Source organism: Terrapene carolina, unplaced genomic scaffold (assembly GCF_002925995.2).
Source record: "Terrapene carolina triunguis isolate 2854851 unplaced genomic scaffold, T_m_triunguis-2.0 Scaffold262, whole genome shotgun sequence".
NCBI lineage: Eukaryota > Metazoa > Chordata > Testudines > Emydidae > Terrapene > Terrapene triunguis.
Window position 1 is genome coordinate 4,869,329 of NW_020664613.1, and position 21,928 is coordinate 4,891,256.

Genomic DNA, 21,928 nt, shown 5'->3' on the forward strand with positions numbered 1-21,928 from the left:
CAGAACGACTGTCCCCAGATCAATGGATATGCGTAAGAGCTGAATTGTGGTTTTGCGATAATCCATGTACATGAGCAGACTGGAAAGCAGATTCTGACTTGGAGCTTAGGCGGTTACTCCAAGTCTGCCTTTGCTCTGCAGAGAAGTATCTTGCGCAAGACCTATACCTGTCCCACTGCATAGCTATGCTAGTCAGTACCCTGTCAAGTAGAGCCAAAGCTTCAGCTAGTACCTGTCTTTTTGTGCCACAGTACAAGCGAGACATGGTTGGGCCCTAAATTTGTCCCGTCCTAAAAGAAAGCATATGTGGCCAGTGGCCAAAATAATATACACCTCTACCCCGATATAACGCGACCCAATATAACACGAATTCGGATATAACGCGGTAAAGCAGCACTCCAGGGGGGCGGGGCTGCGCACTCCGGTGGATCAAAGCAAGTTCGATATAACGCGGTTTCACCTATAATGCGGTAAGATTTCTTTGGCTCCCGAGGACAGCGTTATATCGAGGTAGAGGTGTATGTTCAATGGACCAAGTTCTTTTTCAGGTCAAATCTGTGTTCCAGGCCCAGTCAAGTGTGGATCTTTTGAGTATTAGCTATCACTTTGCCTCCCTTAACTTTGAAGTTTCTTCTCTGAATCCTTTATTATTTTGTTTATATTTTTTTTCTTCACAGAAAAGTGTGTAAACTTGCTTTATAGTCTATAATGAGTGGGTTCAATTATGTTCAGTATTTAGGCTGTTTTTAAAATTCTTGTTGGTTTTAACTCAAGAAGGAGTAACAACACCTTTGCAACCACTAACGTCTGTCACATAAACAGACCTACAGAATAAGCAGAGTAAATCTTTAGTTGTAATTCAAAATCCAATTGACTTAAATTACATTCAGATCAAATTATATCCCATGGCTGGTCATGTTTTCAATCCAGGGTGCAACAGCTTTGTGCTACGAGCCTGAACTGAAGTTTATTTGTGTGATAAATGAAATATTATAGTAATTATAGTGTTGCTATTGGGTAAGCTGATTGTAATTGAATATATACAGTGTGCATATTGTAGCTAACAGGGCATTTTAGATATATGAAAGCAGGGGGAGAGTCTATTTCTTTTAGACGTTGCCTTGCAAATTTTCCCTAAAAGAATGGCCATACGTGTAATTTAGTCTCATAGACTCATCGACATTAATGTCAGAAGGGACCATTGTGATCATCTAGACTGACCTCCTGCATATTGCAGGCCACAGAACCTCACCCATCCACTCCTGTAATAGACCTCTAACTGCTGGCTGAGTTACTGACATCCTCAAATCATGGTTTAAAGATTTCAAGTGACAGAGAATACACCATTCACACTAGTTTAAACCTGCAAGTGACCATGCTGCAGAGGACAGTGAAAAAATCCCAGGATCTCTGCCAATCTGACCTTCCTGACCCCAAATATGGCAATCAGCATGTGGGCAAGACTCACCAGGCAGATACCTGTGAAAGAATTCTCTGTAGTAACTCAGAGCCCTCCCATTCTAGTGTCCCATCTCCGGCTGTTGGAGATTTTTACTATTGGCAGTAGCCGATGGGCCACATGCCATTGTAGGCAAGCCCATCATACCATCCCCTCCATAAACTTATCAAACTCAGTCTTGAAGCCTGTTTGGTTTTTTGCCCCCACTGCTCCCCTTGGAAGGCTGTTCCAGAAAGTTGCTTAACTTTTTCTAATATTTTGTTCCAGCAAAAATAATAGAGGGTGAACTCCATGCCTTTACAGAGGGCTAGCATGAGATCTTGTCTCCACTTAACTCACAATTACGCCTTTATACCTATGTATTACAGACACTTATTCAGAGCAAACTATACCACCGCAGGCAGAATTTACAAGAGACTGTGGCAAAATCCTTCTCTGAACTCTCCAATGGGCAGGGGAAATGTGCAGGCATGGCCATGCACTTGTGAGTTTCTTCGTAGGGAAATGAGCTATTGTCCCTGTCTTTTCCCTATCTTTCATGGGGAGATGTGTACCCTGGAGTGCAGGAATTATTCTAACTGGCCCCTATTTGGGACATGCCAAAAAAAAAAAGAAGAAGGGATGCGCCAGTCTGGCATTTGGCAATTTTTAACGTTCTCCTGCCTTAATAAGAGTGTATTTGTAATATTAGGAGATGGCTATGACTCCTTTATGTAGGTTATCTAACACTTTCCATTATAATAATAGCAAACCAAAAAAAACAAAAACTCTTTCAATCTTTTTGGAGAAACTCCAACACTTTCATTGTTTGCAACTGACCTTTGAAATTAGGTAGCGAGAAAGCCTTTGGACTGGAGAAATGCCTCTTCTTCGTCCTTTGAAAGTTTTCAACAGTTTATATGTAAGTAGAACTTTAAAAAATTGCCATTCTCATTATAACAGGGCAGCCTGCCCCTTTAAGAGCATGAGGCCTGGGGCCAGTCAGTCCTGTTTAATTAGGAGACCAGACAGGCTGTTTCGATGTGAGGCAAGAAGCTGATCTTGAGCTAGGAACTGGGTGAAGGCTACAGCCAGCCAGAGGCCCTTGGTAGGAGGGTAGACCTGACCCAAACAGTGGGGTTGGTTGGGGATTGGGAGCTGGCAGTTATATCATGAGAAATGCCATTGCTGCTGGGAGTGTGCTGGTAAGGGAGGGGGACTTGATATCATTTTTTGACTAGGACTTGGATTCTCTGTTACCCTGAAAGGGGTTGAACACTTTAAAGTGGCGTGGCTGAAGGGTCAAGTCACCTTTGCAGCTGGAGCAGGCTGAAGATCATTGTGGGGAAATTGAGGCAGGAGTGCTGCAACACCAGGTCTTCTGGCCACGGGGTACTCTGGGATGGTGAGTTTTGTGATGCACCTTTTCTCACTTATATTGCTCTTGAAAATGTTTGCATCCTGCCAAAATAACTGAACACGAACATTATTAAGACCAAGCCCATACAACTGCTGTAGAAGCAGCAGCAGCACACTCTGCACTAGGAACATGTAGGAACTGCCTGAGCCATTGTATTTGGGGGTCTTGGGAGAGGGGGAAAAACAGCAAGGCCGGGCTCCCCCCAGCCATGCTCCAGATACAAGACATGGCCCCAGTGACCTATTTCCCCCTCTGGGGATACCATGTGGGGCAGGAGCTCCCCGAACTCTTGGGGAGGCATAGAGAAAGAGAGAGAGAGTTTGGACCAGGATGGGTTTCCCCCTGATCTCTTTATCTACAGGATTAACTATATTAGCTGGCAGCAAGAGAAGGCTGTTAATCCCAGTGTGGTGGATTGGACACTGATGCTAGGTGATCTTCCAGCACCTAGCATCAGTGTCCAATCCACCACACTGGGATTAACAGCCTTCTCTTTCTGCCAGCTAATATAGTTAATCCTGTAGATGAAGAAGTCTGTGTTGCAGTGCTGAAGGATGCTGCTACTGATGTAAGATAGGGATTTGTTACATTTGTACATAATATAATTTATTTTACCTCTTTTCCTTAACAAAACAAAACAAAAAAAACCTAGGAAATTACATTTTAAAAACTGTTAAAAGATAGATGTGTAGATTGCAAAGTCAAGTTCTCAAAAGTTAGGAGATGCCAGATTTAGTTGCCAGTGCAACCTTAATTCCACCCCTTTCTGCTTCGAAAGACAAGGTGTGTGAGGTAATATCTTGTAGTGAACCAGCTTCTGTTGGTGAAAGAGACAAGCTTTCTGCATATGCATTTTGATAGCCTTTAATTACGTGATCACACATGATTTTTTCCCACAAGACCTTTTCCTCATGCAGTACACAGGATGATTTCACAAAGGACCAGAATTAAGATTACATGGGTAATGGTGAATTTGGCATTTTCTAACCTTCTAGTGCTTAACTTTGTAATCTAAAATTACATTGTTTTAATTGAAATTTTTGATATGCAGTTGTTACAGTCTTGGCTTAGTGGGTGGTCCACCAGACTGTTAATTGAACCCAGCTTTTGGATCCCATATGCATCCAGGTCAGCTGGGTCTGGGCAGAGTCCCGACATGGTCTTTAGCTCTGGGTCTCTGGGGCACGCTCCTAGGAACAGAGTGCCTGTCTACGACCCTTCCCTGGGACACTCTGGTTTATAGTTTAATTCTTTGGAGACATGTAGCAGGTAAAGTAAAAAAACAGATTTTACATAGGAACGTATTAAATACATACTTTTTACGCTTAGTAAGCACAGGAGAGTTAAAGATCTATGCGAACAATAAACACCTGAACGCAATCCTGCCCTCAGAGCTGCAGAGTCCTCCCCTCTCCTGAGCATTTTGAGGGCTGGTCCATTTCCTTAGCAGAAGGCGAAGTCCCTCCTGCCCCCACTCCTCCAGCTGTGTCTTGTGTGTCTCGCAATGGACTGGCTCCCTTGCTTAGAGAGACTGTATCGTAAAAAAAAAAAAAAAAAAACCAGTCTGTGACACCTTTGCTCTTATGCTGGATAATTTCCATGCTTCAACCCCTTCCCCCCGTCCCCCGGTTGGTTGCTGGTCTAAGAGTTATTAAAGTCAATGGCTCTGCCCTTAGCAACCACATTGCTCCATCTGGGTAGGACTGACTGTTCAAGGTTGATGTCCCCTTCGTGGCTGTGTTTCAGTTTCCCAGATATAGTCTGTTTCCATTACAAAGTGGAGAGTCTAATCCACACATTTACACTCAAATGATACTTCACAGAACAAAAAAGGAATTTCATAAATTGACACAAACATATTCCCCAAATTGTCACAAATAATACATATACACAGGGTCGATGCAAGGAAGTTTTGCGCCCTAGGCGAAATCCCCGCCCCGCCCGCCCTGAGGCGCCCCCCCCGCGGCAGCTCCCCCCCCGCCCTGAGGCGCCCCCCCCGCCCCCCGTGGCAGCTCCCCCCGGCCCGGGGAGCCGTGCGGCAGCTCCCCACCCCAGCTCACCTCTGCTCCGCCTCCTCCCCAAGCACGCCGCCCCCGCTCTAATTCTCCTCTCCTCCCAGGCTTGCAGTGCCAAACAGCTGATTGGCGCTGCAAGCCTGGGAGGCGGGAGAAGTGGAGCGGTGACTGCGCGCTCGGGGAGGGGGCGTAGGAACGCTGTAAAAAAAATTGGGGGCACCGCTTTTTGGTGCCCCCAAATCTTGGCGCCCTAGGCAACCGCCTAGTTTGCCTTAATGATAGCACTGGCCCTGCATATACACACAAACACACACACTAGTTGGTAACCTTGGAATTCACAAGCTAGTAGAGTGCCCCCTCTCCACTACATGTTTCCTTTATTCTGTTTTACTTTTTCCTCCTCTTCTTCTCTCTTTCCCAGAAATAGACTTGTGACAATTCCTGGTGACCCTGGTAACACTAAGTATGAAGCTGAGCTTTCCCATCTCCTGCAGGACCTTTTTCTGTACTTCTGATTGCATTTTTTCCACCTTTGTATTTGTAGGCACCCTGTCAGTGTATCATTTCTGGCAGCAGCTAGGTTGGCTATTTATAAACCCAGAAAGCAGAACCTTTCCCAGAAAGAGGAATAGTCTCTTGAAGTGTGTGTCTATTTATTTAGTTCTTAGAACATGCACCAGGATATAATTACATCAAGCCATATCTACTAGCTGGAGTCTTTTGTGGACCATCCTGATGCCATCCAGTAGCATCTTGCATCTCTTGATCTGAGGGATTTACTGATCACTGGTGATTCTGTTAAACTCGGTTGATTCTGTGCTCTCTTTAGTCCTTCTGCTCAAGGGAAGAAGTGATATTACTTTAAAGGTGTTGTGTATATATAAACAAAGCTCATTTTAGAGGAGAAAGGGGGACAGTCAGCAGCATCCTCCAGAACGGTGGAAAGGCTTAAATATTTCTAGCTGAAATACCTTTATAACTTAATTCAGGTAAGATAGCACTTGTTTGGGTAATACTTCATATTTGTCTGGTGTTAGATATGTACAGTTAGTTATGTTAGTTATGTACAGTTGATTTTAGTAGGTATTTTAATAGCATGATTGATTTTCATTATCTAGAGTGAATGTCTTCGTATCTGAGTGCATTGTGTTATACTGCATGAGAACTTGTACTGTGATTAAAATATGTGAGTCAAAGGATACTACTTATGGGTAGAGGTAATTAACTGGCATTATGAATATGATTTGAATATGCATTGGAGTTATGATTCCTTAATTTTTTGTAATAGATTCTGTCTACAAGAAAAGCTTCCATTACTTATTATTTTCTGCCTGGCATAAGAAGGGGAAAATGAATGTGAAGAGGTTGAATTGTTTGATACAGCTGGGTAGAACCCAATAAATTACCCTGTTCTGTATTAAGTACTTTACGGGGATCACAAGGACATGAGTATTGATGTATTTGAACTAAGCAGCAGTGGAAAATCATGAAAATGCTACTGCAAATCAGTTCTTGATCTGGAAAATAATGATAACATGCAATAGAGGGATGGTATAACCCAGCCTTTCACCAATTTCTTCCAGCTTAAACTTTTTCATCCAGCAATTATAAGCATGGCAGTGACATAACCACATGCAATTGTCCAATTTGAGCACTGGTACTTATTGAATAAATGAGTTTTGAAAAGAGGTTTTGATGCTAAATTTGTTGGGTTTCTTTTTTCTGAAAAGAAAATGAAAAGGTCAGAATTCTAGCTGGCAAATCCATGGGCATTAGCTTCCACTGTGCTGATTCGATTCAGGTAGCATGACAGCAGACATAGCAGCAGAGCAAAAGGAGCAATCAGAAGTAACAATTTTTGCAAGTCAGAGAAAAATATAAATGTAACTAAATTAGGATATTGGTATAGGTGATATGCCACTTGGGTGAATAAGGATTCAACACAGAGAATGGGTTTAAAGTGTCAGGCTGCGACTTTACTGACATGACACAAAGGTATAAGCTGGACCCCAGTTCCTGTTAGGCATTGTGAAGGGACTGGAGTGGGATGGCTTTCCACCAACACCATGAAACAAGACCTGGCCTCCCAAAATTACCCATGGGATCTAGCCAGCTTGTTGAGATTCGTGACCAATATAGAGGGTATCTCAACCTTCACTAAATGTCCACAAGCAACATTACAGACACCAGATTCCCCTTGAGTCCTGCGTCCAGGTTTACCCCAGGATCTAGGCCGACTCTCCTAACTTTCTTCACACTGGACACTGGCCAAAAGCAGGGACAATCAAACTAATCCCTCACTGAACATTCATGGATACTGTGGGGAAAGTCAAAAGATCCTCAATGCTGATTTTGCTTTAAGGGAAATTCCTTCCCAAACCTCCGAAAGGCAATCACACTGGGTCCAGCAGCTCGCCGGAACCGGTTCTGCCACCCCCAGGGACCCTAGTAGGCAATGGAGAGTAGATAGGTGCTGTCTGAGGGACACAAAGATGGCATCCCTGGGTGCAGACAGAGGTAAGCTGGGAGGGAGGAGCAAGTCTGACTATGAAGGTCTGTCCATGGCACTGACCGCTTCCCTTCCATCCTCTCTAGCTTTATGTGGTCCTGCAGGAGAGGGAGGGAACACCTGTGTCTGGTAGGAAGGGTTCCAGCTCCTTTTCTCCTTCCCCAGCTAGCTCAGCACTCTAATAGAACTCTGGTTAGAGGGTCATGTTTAAGACTGTTGTCTTTTGAAAACTTGAGTGTCTTGGTTGTGCCACCTACAGTCTGACTCCTTCCTTATGAGCCCAAAGTTGCTGCCCTGTACAAGTTTAATTTACTGTTGTACATTTACTCCCAAAACACTGAATCAAGAAACTGAGGATATAGAAAATGACATTAATGCTAAGAAATACATATTGCATCATTTAAGGTTATACTAATAATTCTCTTGTGGATCGAAATTTGAGTCTTTATCCCATATTTTGTTTCAGAAATTGAGAGGAATGATGAGATGGCTGTCACTGATACTGCCTTTTCATTTCCCCATGCAAAATACTGGTAGAGTTACAGGTTCCCAGGGCCATGTTTTTAAAATAGACCTAGTCTTGCATCTGGATTTGCATGTCTGAAATTTTATACCAATATTTAGAACATGCAGTCTTGCATAGCTACAAACTGAATTTGCTAGTGCATATTAAGTAGTTAGCATATGCAAAACCAATTTTGGGAATATGGAAAATTTTGGATGCCTAAAAAACTTAGTCACACATAGTTACATGCACCTAAAACTGATACATGCATTTTTGTTGAATGCTGTTTTTGATAATATTGCCTTAAATATTAATGGGTAAGTTTCTTTCTACAAACACATTCCAATATATATCAAGTCACTGAGGAAGCTCTTTGGCTTAGTATTTCATTCTGGAGTAAAATTAAAGAAAGAAAATAAGTTTTATTCTTGTGCACCTTTATTATGATACTTTAATTGCTTAATCCTAATTGCTGAATTCCTAATTTCAGAAGCTAGAAAGCACAACAATTAGGTGACAATCTGGGATGTTCATATGCTGGGAAAAAAGAATTTCTTGGTACTTATATTATCCCTCAAAGTATTTCCAATATTTGTTGAAACTTTTAAAAAAAGAAAAAAGCAATCATTATGTTTTTCCAGGCTTTTCATTATTATTTTTGCATTTAAAAATCTATACATCTTTCAGGAACTGTACAGACATTAGTATTCACAGCAACCTTGTGATGTAGATAGGTAAGTAGTATTATTCCCATTTTGCAGATCAGGATATTAAGGCAAAAGATAAAGGCCAAACACTGAATAAGTGGTAATACTGGAATTGGAGCTGAATTATACCAGGTTCTCAGTCCTGTCTTCAGCCACTGGCACAGGCTGCAACTATTTTCAATTACGTTTCCTTTAGAAAGAGGTTCCTTAACTACACTGGGCCAGATTCTGCCACCCTCACTCTGAATGAATAATGCCTTATTGCACAATTAGTTGCTTTGATTTCACTGTGGCTGCTCGTGGAATATGGTCCTCAGTGACATTTTGATATTCCATTTTTGTTGTTAAGGGGAGTAGCTTTTCATTTCTAAGTCGTTGTCTTTATCTGATAGAATTCATAATAGCTACCATTAACCATCCGCCTTCTTTTTCTAACCAGGTATTAAAGTGAGCTTTAGAACCAGGGAACCTGATGGTCTGATTCTTTTCTCTGTGTCACCTGGGAATCAAGAGGAATACATTGCACTTCAGTTACAGAGTGGACGTCCTTACTTTCTTTTTGATCCACAGGTACAGTAAGGAGAAAGATAAAATAAAATATAGCTTTATTACAGATCCCCAAGGCATATTGTGTGCTTAATGGTATAAGATGATGGGGGTGCTTGCTTTTTTCCATTTTTTTTCATATTGATCCAGGTTAATGGATTCTTCAATACCCTAGATAATTGGTGATCTCTAGAAAAGAAGCATTGAATCCTCCAGGCTTTTGTAATATTTTGTTTTGTTTGCAAGTGTTAACATTTTTAAATTAGAGTTGCATTACATTTTTAAAAAAAAGTATTGTTCTTACCATTACCACTGAGTTAACAATCGTTAGTACCACTTTAAAATTCATTTTTAAATACTAAGACACCAGTTATGGATACATCTCTTTTTGATTATTAAATGAAGATAGCATACTTTTCTAGTAAATATTTTTCAGCATCCCATTTGATTGTGCACCCATTGAAGTCCATGAGAGTTTTCCCATTAACTTTAGTGGAAACACAATTGAGCCCTTCCTTCAAATTGGTGCCAAAAATATGTAAATGTATACATCCTTTTTAATACTGTTAGTGATACTTTTATTTTTTAAAATAGGTATAATTTAAAAATACAACTCCGTGGCCATAGCATCATACAGACAAATCCACTCTGATTGATTTAAAAGTTATGCAATGTGTGAATTAGGTGTCTGCATTAGCTCACTTTTAAAAAGAACCTAGAATGAAATCCTGCCCCTTTGAAGTAAACAGGAATTTTTTCATTGGCTTCAGTGGGGCCAGGATTTCACTCTGTGGTCTGAGCCAAAGCCCGTTGAAGTCAATGGAAAGCCTCCCATTAGCTTCATTAGGCTTTGAATGAGGCTCATAGTGCTGTGTCTTTCTTATATATTTTGATTAAAATAGTGGCCAAGGTCTTAATCAGAACTGGGGACTCTTTGTGATGGGTACTGTACTCTTTCTGATGGATGATATGGGTGATATAGGTAAATGGAGAGCCCCCACTCTAGGGATTTAGTCTAAAATACTTCAACAGGGAAGACACACACAGACACACACACATTTTTTGGCTATCGGGAGCGGTTAACAATTAAGGCCTGACAAATGGTTCAAGAAATTAATTCAGATATGGTCCCTACAAAGCGTTTGATTTTCCAAATGTGAAATGCCTTGTTTTACATAAGAATATTTAAATATGATCACAGTATCATTCTGCTACTCTGGGAAAAATGTGTTACGGAAGCATTTAGTAGAATGTATTTTGAATCCAGAGAATAGTTTCCTCCAAAATTAAGCACAGGTTGGCACATGCAGTTGTGTGGTCCCAGCTTGAACTGGGTACAAATAAATGTGGTTTCTGATGTATAAAACTATTAATGCTCTAGATTGTTGCCAAACATAATATGAAGAACCACTTATTCAGACACCTGATCTTTAGAATGCAGCATCGTTTGTAACAATTTTAACGCTAACTAAGTACACTTTGATGAGACAGCATTTAATAAAATGCTCATTAATTTCATCATTAGCAAGGGTATGCTAAGAAGTAAGCCAGTTTCTTATGTCACGCCCAATTAGCATCCCATGCTAGTAATCCCATTAGTATTGTTGAATTCACTAATGGAAAAACTAATGGGCATGCTACCAGGGCACATTAATTGGGCATGACACCAGTTCTGGTTTTAATTATTAAACTACGATAATGAAATGTGTGTTTGTAAAATATTTAAATGTTGAAATAAGGTAGAAGACAATAAAAATAGTATATGAAAAAATGCCTGGGTCCATGTAAGTGCATGTGGGTTTGTGTTGTTGTTGTGGGACAGTGAACTGATATACAAACCATGCCTGAATACCTAGGATGCAGGTACCTTTAAGAAAGGCACATGCATCTATGTGGAAAACATACTGCATATGCTCATGGGAAATTACTCCATTTTTATAATCTTAAATACATCATACGTATTCTCATGCATGGTATGCTCAGTGACAGCATCCAATTAAAAACATACTGGCCAGCAACACTCAGATAAAGTTTGAATGGAACGGAGTTTTATTCTTTTAGGCTAATGCAGCTTTAAAGGTTGTGGTAGTAGTGTTCAACAGAATCATATTAGTATTTATCGCATCAGTACACTACTTTTTTCATCGGTATAATATTAAGATCACTGAAAGGGAGAGAAGTTGAGAACAAAGGTGTTAACAAAAATTACAAAGCTATCTTTTTCATTTACTGCTGTACAGTGGCAAATCAGCTACTACTTTCAGAGATGCCAGTAACTATTTCAAAAAACAAAACAAGAGTTTATTTGCAAGTTTGGAAAATAGTTTTCTGAAATCTGTCCTCACAGTAACAAAGTCAATTTTACTTTATTAATATCTACTGTCTAAGAAAACTAGCATTTTTGCAGTTAAATAATTGCCTGGGAAGTTTTACTTACTGTACAGATGAGTATCCATCAGTCTCAGCTGCTTCTTGTTCAGAAGGATTGATTTCACCTAGTTGTAATGAAATTGCAATATAAGGCGACAACCTTCACACACGTGTGCTTAACTTTACTGCTGTGAGTAATACTACTATTTCTGGTACAGCATAGGATTTTGCAGGATTTGACCTAATTGTAGCCAGCTTTAAACCAAATTGTAGAAACCACTGTACAATTATATTTGCAATCTTAGGCTAAATTAGAATATAATTTAATGTGATTTCAGCTCCATCTCTAGAAGAGGTATACAGTTTTTAATAATCTTTCACATCTCTACCTGTCATTTAGTTTATCCCATTGAATAGGGTTGCTCCAAATATTAACAAGGTATTGATGAGGGGAGGGAGAAAAAAATACAAGAAAGCTATTCTTTAAAAAGTTCTTCTATAGTTGGCATTTTGTAGGCAGATAGAAAATGCATACGAGGTTAGACCATTGCTCTATCTATCCTGGCACCTTGCTGCTAACAGGGGCAATGCCTCAAATACATATTCAGAGATCCTCTTTCCTCATTTTTATCTTGATTAGTGATGGCATTTTATTTATTTTTTAAGAACATGGAAATATCCGTTTTGGAATGCTTGAACACACATTGTGGTCTAGTTGTTAGAGCAGGGGGATTGGGAGTCAGGACTCCTGGATTCTGTTCTTGGATTTGCCACTCTCTTGCATTTGCCTCTCCATCTTTCTGTGCCTTTGAGAAAGTTATGTTATTAATATTACACCTCTACCCCGATATAACGCGACCCGATATAACACTAATGTGAATATAACGCAGTAAAGCAGTGCTCTGGGGGGCGGGGCTGCGCGCTTCGGCAGATCAAAGCAAGTTCGATATAACACGGTTCCACCTATAATGCGGTAAAAGTTTTTGGCTCCTGAGGACTGCGTTATATTGGGGTAGAGGTGTATTATTTGTATTCTGATAGCACCCAAAATGTAGTAGACATTGACCACACATACAATCAGATACAATCTTGCCCAAAGAGCTTACAACCTAAGAAGACAAGCAATATATGAAGAGCGGAGGAAACAGATACAATCAATATGTTCACAGTTTTTATATCTATATTAATGAAAGTGGAAGATGTATGGCTAAGTACATTTCAGTGGTTAAAATCTCAACAAATAAAAGTGTGATTTTAAAAAAATCAACTATGACCAACTATCCTCATCCTAGCCATTATTAATTGGCTTATTTCTTATTTCTTCACCTCAGTTTTTCCCATTTATAAAATGGGGGTAATTATTTTTAGCTCACAGTGGGGTTGTGAATCTTTAATTAAATAGTTAAGGCACTTTGGGATCTCTAGACAAAAAGTTCCATAGAGACACAATATTATTAATCGTTGCTTCAGGTGTTTGTACAAAATATAACATATTAGCATAATGCTTCTCTTTCTTTAGCATAAGGGGTGCATAAGAATTGTGATAATAATTAGAGAGCGCAGTAGTTCATTGTCAAATATTCACGGTATTTCATTGTCAAGCTTGCTTCATAGCAAACATTTATTTTTTGCTCTTCCCCCTAATCACCTGAGATCTATTAACAAGAAGCTTATCTCCTGTGTTTGAGATTTGCAGTGGAAACTAGCATTAAAACAAGTGTCTACTCTTTTCCATTAAGGCCAACATCTCTCTAATGTAGATTGGAATCACCAGTGAGAGCTACTTCACCTGCTAATTAGAATGTGACTTCTTGATTTTAAAAATAAAAGCTAATGATTTGTTCAAATGTTCCATTCTCCAAGAGTGTTACATTAAGCTGGCTTCTTTCAAACTTATAGGCAGTGCATTGCCCAAGTACAGCGTTTTGCTTTTAAGAACAAAAGGTGAAATCCTGGTCCCAATGAAGTCATTGGCAAAGCTCCCACTGACTTCACTGATGTGATTTCACTCAAAGTATTTTAAAGTTTTACTGAAACAGTAACAATGAAGGTTCAGTATATAGTTCTGTAGCCTTAAAATTCTGTCTGTTCTGCAGGGGTATCCTGCCCTGAAGGATGAATTCTATTGAATAATATTGAATTCCTTGAAAAAAGGCACTTTATCCCTGCAAGTCAGGTGTAATTTAATGCTCTGGGATTGTATTTATTAAGGATTACTGGGAGATTTAAACACCAATCAGACATCAATCCCTAGGAATTGCCCTATGACACAGTCACTTTTCCTACAGTATTATGAGAGAAACATCTGTTTAAAAAAATGAATAATTCATTTGGATGTGATGTCTGCATCAGTTATTTTCCTTTTACCTGGTGTATTTAGAAAAGTTTTGTACTAGATGTTAGCCATTGAGATCTCCAAGTGTGTCTCACTTATCTTATCATTTACAATTTTGTATGTCCAAAATAATTTCAATATAACTTGGAAAGAGTTATGATTAGATTAGCATTTGTTTTGCATGCATCTCTTACATACAAATGGCATCTTAAAACCACCCCCCTCTGATTTTTTTCAGCTGAATTTTTTATATGACTTTTCTCTTCTCCAAAAAAACTGGACTGACTGTCCTTAAGATTGAAGTCTTCTCTTTATCCACAGAATGGGGTGAACAATGGCAGTGCAAGCTTCCCAATACTGCCCTATAAGTATTCCTGTACCTTTACTTAGAGAGACTACCTAGAGACAGAAACTGCCAAACAATCCCAATTAGTGTTAAATGTGATGGTGGCTTCTGTATACCAGACACTCATTTCACACACTGCAGGCTGCCTAACAGTCATCCAATAACTGTCTGTTGAAATATTACAGAATTTCAATTTAACACCCCCCCCACCCCTCTGAAATCAGTGGAGCTGCAGAGGGGGTTAGTCAGAAAAGAATTTAGGCTCTAACTCATAGTAGCAACTAAACTTGATCCCTAGTCCTACACACAAACTTTTGAGTAGGCTAATTGACCAAGGATTGGGATTGCAAAGAGATGAGTAAAGCTTGCGCAATGTTAACCATTGTTCACTATTTTAGCATAAATTTAATAGAGGAGGTATTTTTTGCAAATCTTTATATACTGCAGGATGCTTTGCTACATGTCTGAGATTAAGGCTACAACACTCCTAAATGCCTCTATTTCACCTGCATATATAATTTAGCGAGGTACTGTGACACTCTGTATCTCGGGGGAACACCCTGCCCCCCCCCCCATGTTCATCCTTCTGGTATGATTGTGTGGTATCCAATGCAAAGTTTGTCATGTCGGTTATTTTCTGAAGGCTCAAGATGCACTGAGCATTGTTGTTATAGTAATGGTATAGGTTATAATTTCATGTATATAGTTATGAGGTTGAAAATGTGTCCTCATGGCTTAAAACAAGCCCAGGCAAAACTCTTCAGGAACAGACGGGCAGTTCACACCTCATCAGGGCATGTATGGAACAAACCCATCCCAGCCTCCCAGGAACAAAGGACACTGGCCTAGACAGCAGCAAAGGATCTGCTGGACTTTCGAATGAGTTACCCGCCTTCCCTTGGTCAGTCAGGGACTACGATGAGGTAATGCTCACCTGACCCTGAAGCGGGGGCCAAAGCCAAGAGGGAAGAAAGGACATGATAAAAGGGAGAGACCTTTGCCATGCTCTTCCTCTCTCTTCCACCTCCATCTATAGACATTACCACCAAGCAACTGAAGCGCTGATCAAAGGGGAGAGCCTGGCTGAAGGGCAACCAGCCAGCCTGTGGTGAGAAGCATCTAAGATTGTAAGGACACTGAAAGTGTTAAGATCAGCGTAGAATGTGTTTTTCTTTTATTTCATTTGACCAAATCCAACTTGTTGTGCTTTGACTTATAATCACTTAAAATCTATCTTTTGTAGTTAATAAATCTGTTTGTTTATTCTACTTGAAGCAGTGCGTTTGGTTTGAAGTGTGTCAGAGACTCCCCTTGGGATAGCAAGCCTGGTACATATCAATTTCTTTGTTAAATTGATGAACTCATATATACTTGCAGCATCCAGCGGGCATAACTGGACATTGCAAGGCGGATGTTCCTAGGGTTGTGTCTGGGACCGGAGATATTGGCTAGTGTCATTTGGTTGTACAATCCAAGCAGCTTACATGCCAGAGGCTGTGCCTGAACAGCCCAGGAGGGGGTTCTCACAGCAGAGCAGGGTAAGGCTGGCTCCCAGAGTCAAGGACTGGCATGACCTAGCAGATCACCGGTCCAGATAACACCAGGGGAACGTCACAGGTACCTTCTATTAATATTTTAAATATTTCTTGAAAGGGATCTGCAGTGGCAGTTACTCCAATAAATGATGGCGGAAGACAATACAATGATAACATTTGGCACCATATAATTGCGACAAGAAATCAGGCTTTGGGAAAAATCACTGTGGATAGTCAGTTCACAGGTAATTAACCCATTCCATCACATTATATCATTATCATCAGGATATTACTCACTTGCTTTCACTTTCACTATTTACCCTCTTCTGTGTGTCGAAAATATTTGCACAAATTTTCATGAAGAAATTGGTCACAGTACATTGTCTGCTATGGTCTGTAAATCATTGGCAATTTTAATACTAGACTCTAGGATTTTTGTCTCTCTTTATACTTCTTGATGATATGCTGCTATTATGTAATTCTATTGTAAAATGCCTTTGTAAAGCATCCTGGGGCTTGTGTAAAAGGGCACAATATAAGCATGCATAGTACTATATCTGAATCCTGGATCTAATATGTGATACAGCATCACTATTAAATTAAAGATTTATTGAAAACTTTGCATAGAAAAATAATACCCTTTCTTTTTTTAGGTTCGTCCTCAGCTACAAGTGGCAGTACCATTATTGGGGAAAACACAGGTGTTTTTGTTGGAGGACTTCCACAGGATTATACTATCCTAAGAAAGGACATGAGTGAGTATAGTTGTGTTATTCATGTGATGTATCTGAAATCCACTACACTGGGATTGACTAACCTACCTTTGCAACACTGAGGGCTGCATTGATAATTTGCCAGGAACCCGAGGGCAGCACTTAATTTACATAATTATTTAGATAATTGTTTAATCAAAAATACATTCACACAAATTTTCTTGTATTTGCATCTTCAATGATAGAAATTGCTTTTTGGCTGAGTTCACTAGCAATATAAGCAACATTACTTCACACATATGTTGACTTATATAGGATACGTACATATAAGTTAGTAACATATACATAAAGCATGTGAGCGCATTTCATATTTTATGTAGCATAAGGATTCCAAAGTACTTTTCAAAACTATAAATATATATTGTGTTGATGCAAAAACAATATTAATAAAAATTAAGTTATAATAATGTTGTCATTACAAACTTCTTTGTGCCTTTACTGAATATTAATATATCGTTACAAGTGTGCTATAGCAAAGATGCTTAGAAATAGGACAATACACATGTTTAGCTAATTATGTTAAAAACTGTTAAAGCTAATAGAAGAAATTTCAGATGTTTTCTACTTCTGTGTCCCAAGGACAAGCAAATATCAAGCAGACTTACCATATAAACATTTTTAGTAAGAAAGCTGATTGTGACAGGAATGCAGTTATGTTGTGTTATCAGAGCAATAAATCTAGAGGTAAAGTGGTGCTATACCATCTCCCTTCCCATTTTCTTTTTAAAGGAAAACCTGAGTTTAAAGCCACACAAAAATCATCTAGGAGCATAGTGTAGTAAAATCTCATTCTGTGGGCAAGTTAGTGACAGAAAGGTAAGGGAATTGTCATTTGATTCAGAAAAATCTACAGAATTATAATTTCAGTGGTGTTGCCCTCTGTGGTGTGGCAAGCGGGGGGCCTTACTACCTCTGGTTCCCAGCTCCAGGTCCTTTAGATGGTATAAATGTCATCAGAAAAGGGTCAAGTTGGGTATAATTGAAAAGCTCTTTCTAAGAGCTACTAAAAAATAGGCATGTTTGGACTTCTGGAAAACCGAATTTTCTTTTCCGTCAAACTCTATTAAAACTGAAAATATCTCAGAAAATAGACTGAATTAAATTTTTTCTTTTTAAGTTAGTTTTAACTCTATCTTGATCTTTCTGGCCACAAGAACAAAGGCGATTAAAGAAATGTTGCATAGTCATTAAACGAAGTACATATTCAGGAGCTGAAAGTGTCACCTAAGCCATGAACCAAGGCATGGAGCCCATGAAAGAGGGACATCTAAAAAAGCATGGAAGAGGTGTGTTTTCTTACAATTTCAGGAAAAGGAGATGGGTATATAAGACAGAAGTGAGCACCCCACACTCACCCTCTGAGCAGCAAGCGCTATTTAACTCATTCTGTCCATCTCTACAAACAAACTGCCACAGACAGATAAGAAAAACAAAGACAACTCAAGAAGAAACTAGCCTAAGGAAACCTCTCCAAGACTTGAGCAGGGATTCATGAGAGAAAGTTAGCTAAAACATTGCCAAGGGATTAGATTTAAAACTTTTGTAATGATTTTGTTGGAATATTGAAATGCTGTTGTAACTTAAAAGACTAAGGCTAGGTCTACGCTATGGGGGGGGGGTCAACCTAAGATACACAACTTCAGCTACGTGAATAGCGTAGCTGAAGTTGCGTATTTTAGGTCGACTTACCTGGCTGTGAGGACGGCGGCGAGTCAACCGCCGCTGCGCCGCCGTCGACTCCGCTTCCGCCTCTTGCCACAGTGGATTTCTGGAGTCGACGGCAGAGCCATCGGGGATTGATTTTATCGCGTCTTCACTAGACGCGATAAGTCGATCCCCAATAGATCGATTGCTACCCGCCGATCCAGCGGGTAGTGAAGACGTGCCCTAACAGTTTCTCCTGTTAATAACCAAATGGTTAGTCCATGAGGAGTCGGGCTAAACATTGGTAAACAGAGAAATAGTGGTATTTAATTGAATTTAAAATTCTTAATATTGGTTAATTGGGCTGTCTCAAGACAGCTCCTTAAATGGCTTCTTATAAGTAACTGATATAAATATTTCTTCGGTTTCATAGAATTTAGTTAAAATTGCTTACTTGGCCAGCTATATACTGGCTGATTATTTATTAATAACCAACAGGTCCACCTGCTCTCTTTCACAAAATTCTTTTGCCCGTGTATAAACATTCTTAGTTATCTAAAGATATAGTAAAGAATGGATTCACAATAATTTGGGAAAACAATATACTTTGGTATTAACTAACCAAAAGGAAAGCACACCTCAGAGGTGTGTGCTCTTAGGGATGTAATCTCTGTTCAAACTCTCCAAAGAGAGACATGCAGAATAGATTGTAGCAGAAGTAACCAGTTTAACATTTGTGTTAGGTCATTTGTGGTGTTTGATGTTTTCTTTTCCTTTCTTTAACAAAAAAAAGAGCTGTGATTAATAAATGTGATTATTTTGCTTGGTCTTGAGCTTCTATATGAGCCAAGCTTCTGTGTTGGCATTAAGAGAAACAGTTGGTAAGAGCTGGCCTATCATGTCTTGGTTCTCTAAACTAAATATTTTTAGTAATTTTTAATTCAAAATTACTTGGAGTCCAACAATTTAAAACTACCCCTTTTATTCCCACAAATTGAATTGCCCAAGAACTTAACTACTGAAACATCAAGGCTGAAATGCAACAACTATTTAGCTCAGCAGCGCTGCATGCCAATATAGGACAGAAGGTGCTTTGTCCAGTTGAAACAGTAGAGGAATGTAGAATGCAGCTACCCAAATTCAAATGTAATGAATACTTATATTTAACCAGGACACCGGACATAACACCCTACTCATGCAAAATTGCAATGGGTTCTTGAATGTCTACAAGTAAGTGAGGCTTGGTCTACACTACGGAGTTAGGTCAAATTTAGCTGCGTTAGGTCGATTTAAAAATGAATGCTTCCACACAACAAACCCCATTCCGTCGATCTAAAGGGCTCTTAAAATCGACTTCTGTACTCCTCCCGGCGAGGGGAGTAGCGCTAAAATCGACTTTGCTGGGTCAGGTTTGGGATAGTGCGGATGCAAATTGACAGTATTAGCCTCCGGGAGCTATCCCAGAGTGCTCCATTGTGACTGCTCTGGACAGCATTTTGAACTCCGATGCACTAGCCAGGTACATAGGAAAAGCCCTGGGAACTTTTGAATTTCATTTCCTGTTTGGTCAGCGTGGCGAACTCAGCAGCACAGATGACCATGCAGTCCCCCCAGAATCGTAGAGCGTAGAATGTTTCTACACTCCCCCTATCATCTCTGTCCCTGAGGTTATCGCAGATTAGAAGGCAAAAAAACGCACTTGCGATGACATGTTTTCCGAGCTCATGCAGTCCTCCCGCACTGATAGGGCACAGCTTAATGCATGGAGGCATTCATAGACTCATTAGACTTTAAGGTCAGAAGGGACCATTATGATCATCTAGTCTGACCTCCTGCACAATGCAGGCCACAGAATCTCATCCACCCACTCCTGTAACAACCCCCTAACCTATGTCTGAGTTATTGAAGTCCTCAAATCGTGGTTTAAAGACCTCAAGGTGCAGAGAATCCTCCAGCAAGTGACCCATGCCCCACGCTGCAGAGGAAGGCGAAAAACCTCCAGGGCCTCTGCCAATCTGCCCTGGAGGAAAATTCCTTCCCGACCCCAAATAAGGCGATCAGTTAAACCATGAGCATGTGGGCAAGACTCACCAGCCAGCACCCAGGAAAGAATTATCTGTAGTAACTCAGATCCCACCCCATCTAACATCCTATCACAGACCATTGGGCATATTTACCTGCTAATAATCACAGAACAATTAATTACCAAAATTAGGCTATCCCAGTGGCAGAGGCCAGGAAAGAATTAAGTGAGTGCGAAGAGCGGAGGCAGGACGCGATGCTGAGGCTAATGGGGGAGCAAATGGACATGATGAAGCATCTGTTGGAGCTGCAGGAAAGCCAACAAGAGCACAGATCCCCGCTGCATCCACTGTATAACCATCTACCCTCCTCCCCATGTTCCATAGCCTCCTCACCCAGATGCCCAAGAACGCGGGTGGTCGGGGAAGGCTCTGAGCACCCAGCCATTCCACTCCAGAGGATGGCCCAAGCAACAGAAGGCTGTCATTCAAACAGTTTGATTTTTACTGTGGCTACAATAAGCAATGTGGCCTTGCCCTTCCCTCTTCCCACACCCCACCCGGGCTACCTTGTCTGTTATCTCATTTTTTTTTTAATTAATAAAGAAAGAATGCATGGTTTCAAAACAATAGTTACTTTATTTCGAAGGGGGGAGGGTGGTTGGCTTACAGGGAATTAAAATCAACAAAGGGGGCGGGTTTGCATCAAGGAGAAACACACACAACTGTCACACCGAAGCCTGGCCAGTCATGAAACTGGTTTTCAAAGCCTCTCTGATGCGCAGCGCGCCTTGGTTTGCTCTTCTAATCGCCGTGGTGTCTGGCGCGAAACTATTGTCTGCCATTGCTTTCACAGAGGGAGGGGCGACTGACGACATGTACCCAAAACCACCTGTGACAATGTTTTTGCCCCATCAGGCATTGGGAGCTTAACCCAGAATGCGCTTAGTGTGGACATATGCAATCGACTGTATAAAATCAATTTCTAAAAATCGACTTCTATAAAATCGACCTAATTTCATAGTGTAGACATACCCTGAGACTTTTTCACATCTCATCCAAAATAAAGTAAGTCTAGCGGTAGGGTGACTCCTAACACAATGTTCAGTAATTATTCCAGTACTGGAGCATAGGAAACAATGCTAGACTACAGTGTTTTCACCAGCTTTAACTGTTATCCATCTATCTAGATAATTTAGGTACTTATATGGCCCTCATTATTGTAGTATCTGAGTTCCTCACAGTTTTGCTGTATTTATCCTTCAACACCGCTGTGTAGGGGGTTCGGAAGTACTGTCATGCCCATTTTACAGGTGGAGAACTGAGAAACTAAAAGACTTTTAGATCACACAGGAAGTCTCTGATGGATCAGGTTACTGAAGTCAGATCTCCCGGGTCTCAGTCTGGTGCCACTGGACCATACTATTTCTCTTAATTGCTTATGTACTTGAATTTTTATTGCCTTACTTCATACACCTGCATACAAAGCACATTATACTATGAGCAGTGGAACACAATGAAGTGGCTAAATGGGTTACTTATTATCTATTTCGATAAGGACCTGGGTATATTTCACCTATGCAGTCCGCAGTTTGGACCTCTATTGTAATAATTTGCACTTTCCTCACATGGCTGTGTCCATATGCAAGGAGAGTGCGGATTACACACACTGCAATTTTACCGCTGTTTAAAATCCTCCTTACTCTTAGAGTCTAAGAAGTGACTATGTAAAAATGGTATTCTGGGATTTCATATTTGTTGTGT

At 40.3% G+C, this 21,928-nt stretch overlaps 1 protein-coding gene across 1 annotated transcript in view; it reads left to right on the top strand.

Annotated features, from left to right (window-relative positions):
• The window catches only part of USH2A (usherin), a 558,238-nt gene that overhangs the window by 182,228 nt on the left and 354,082 nt on the right, over positions 1 to 21,928 (top strand). The window contains exons 21-23 of the mRNA XM_026657662.2: positions 9,034 to 9,164; positions 15,845 to 15,971; positions 16,380 to 16,481. Of these exons, the coding sequence (XP_026513447.1) occupies positions 9,034 to 9,164; positions 15,845 to 15,971; positions 16,380 to 16,481 (360 nt within the window). The remainder of the gene's footprint in view (positions 1 to 9,033; positions 9,165 to 15,844; positions 15,972 to 16,379; positions 16,482 to 21,928) is intronic.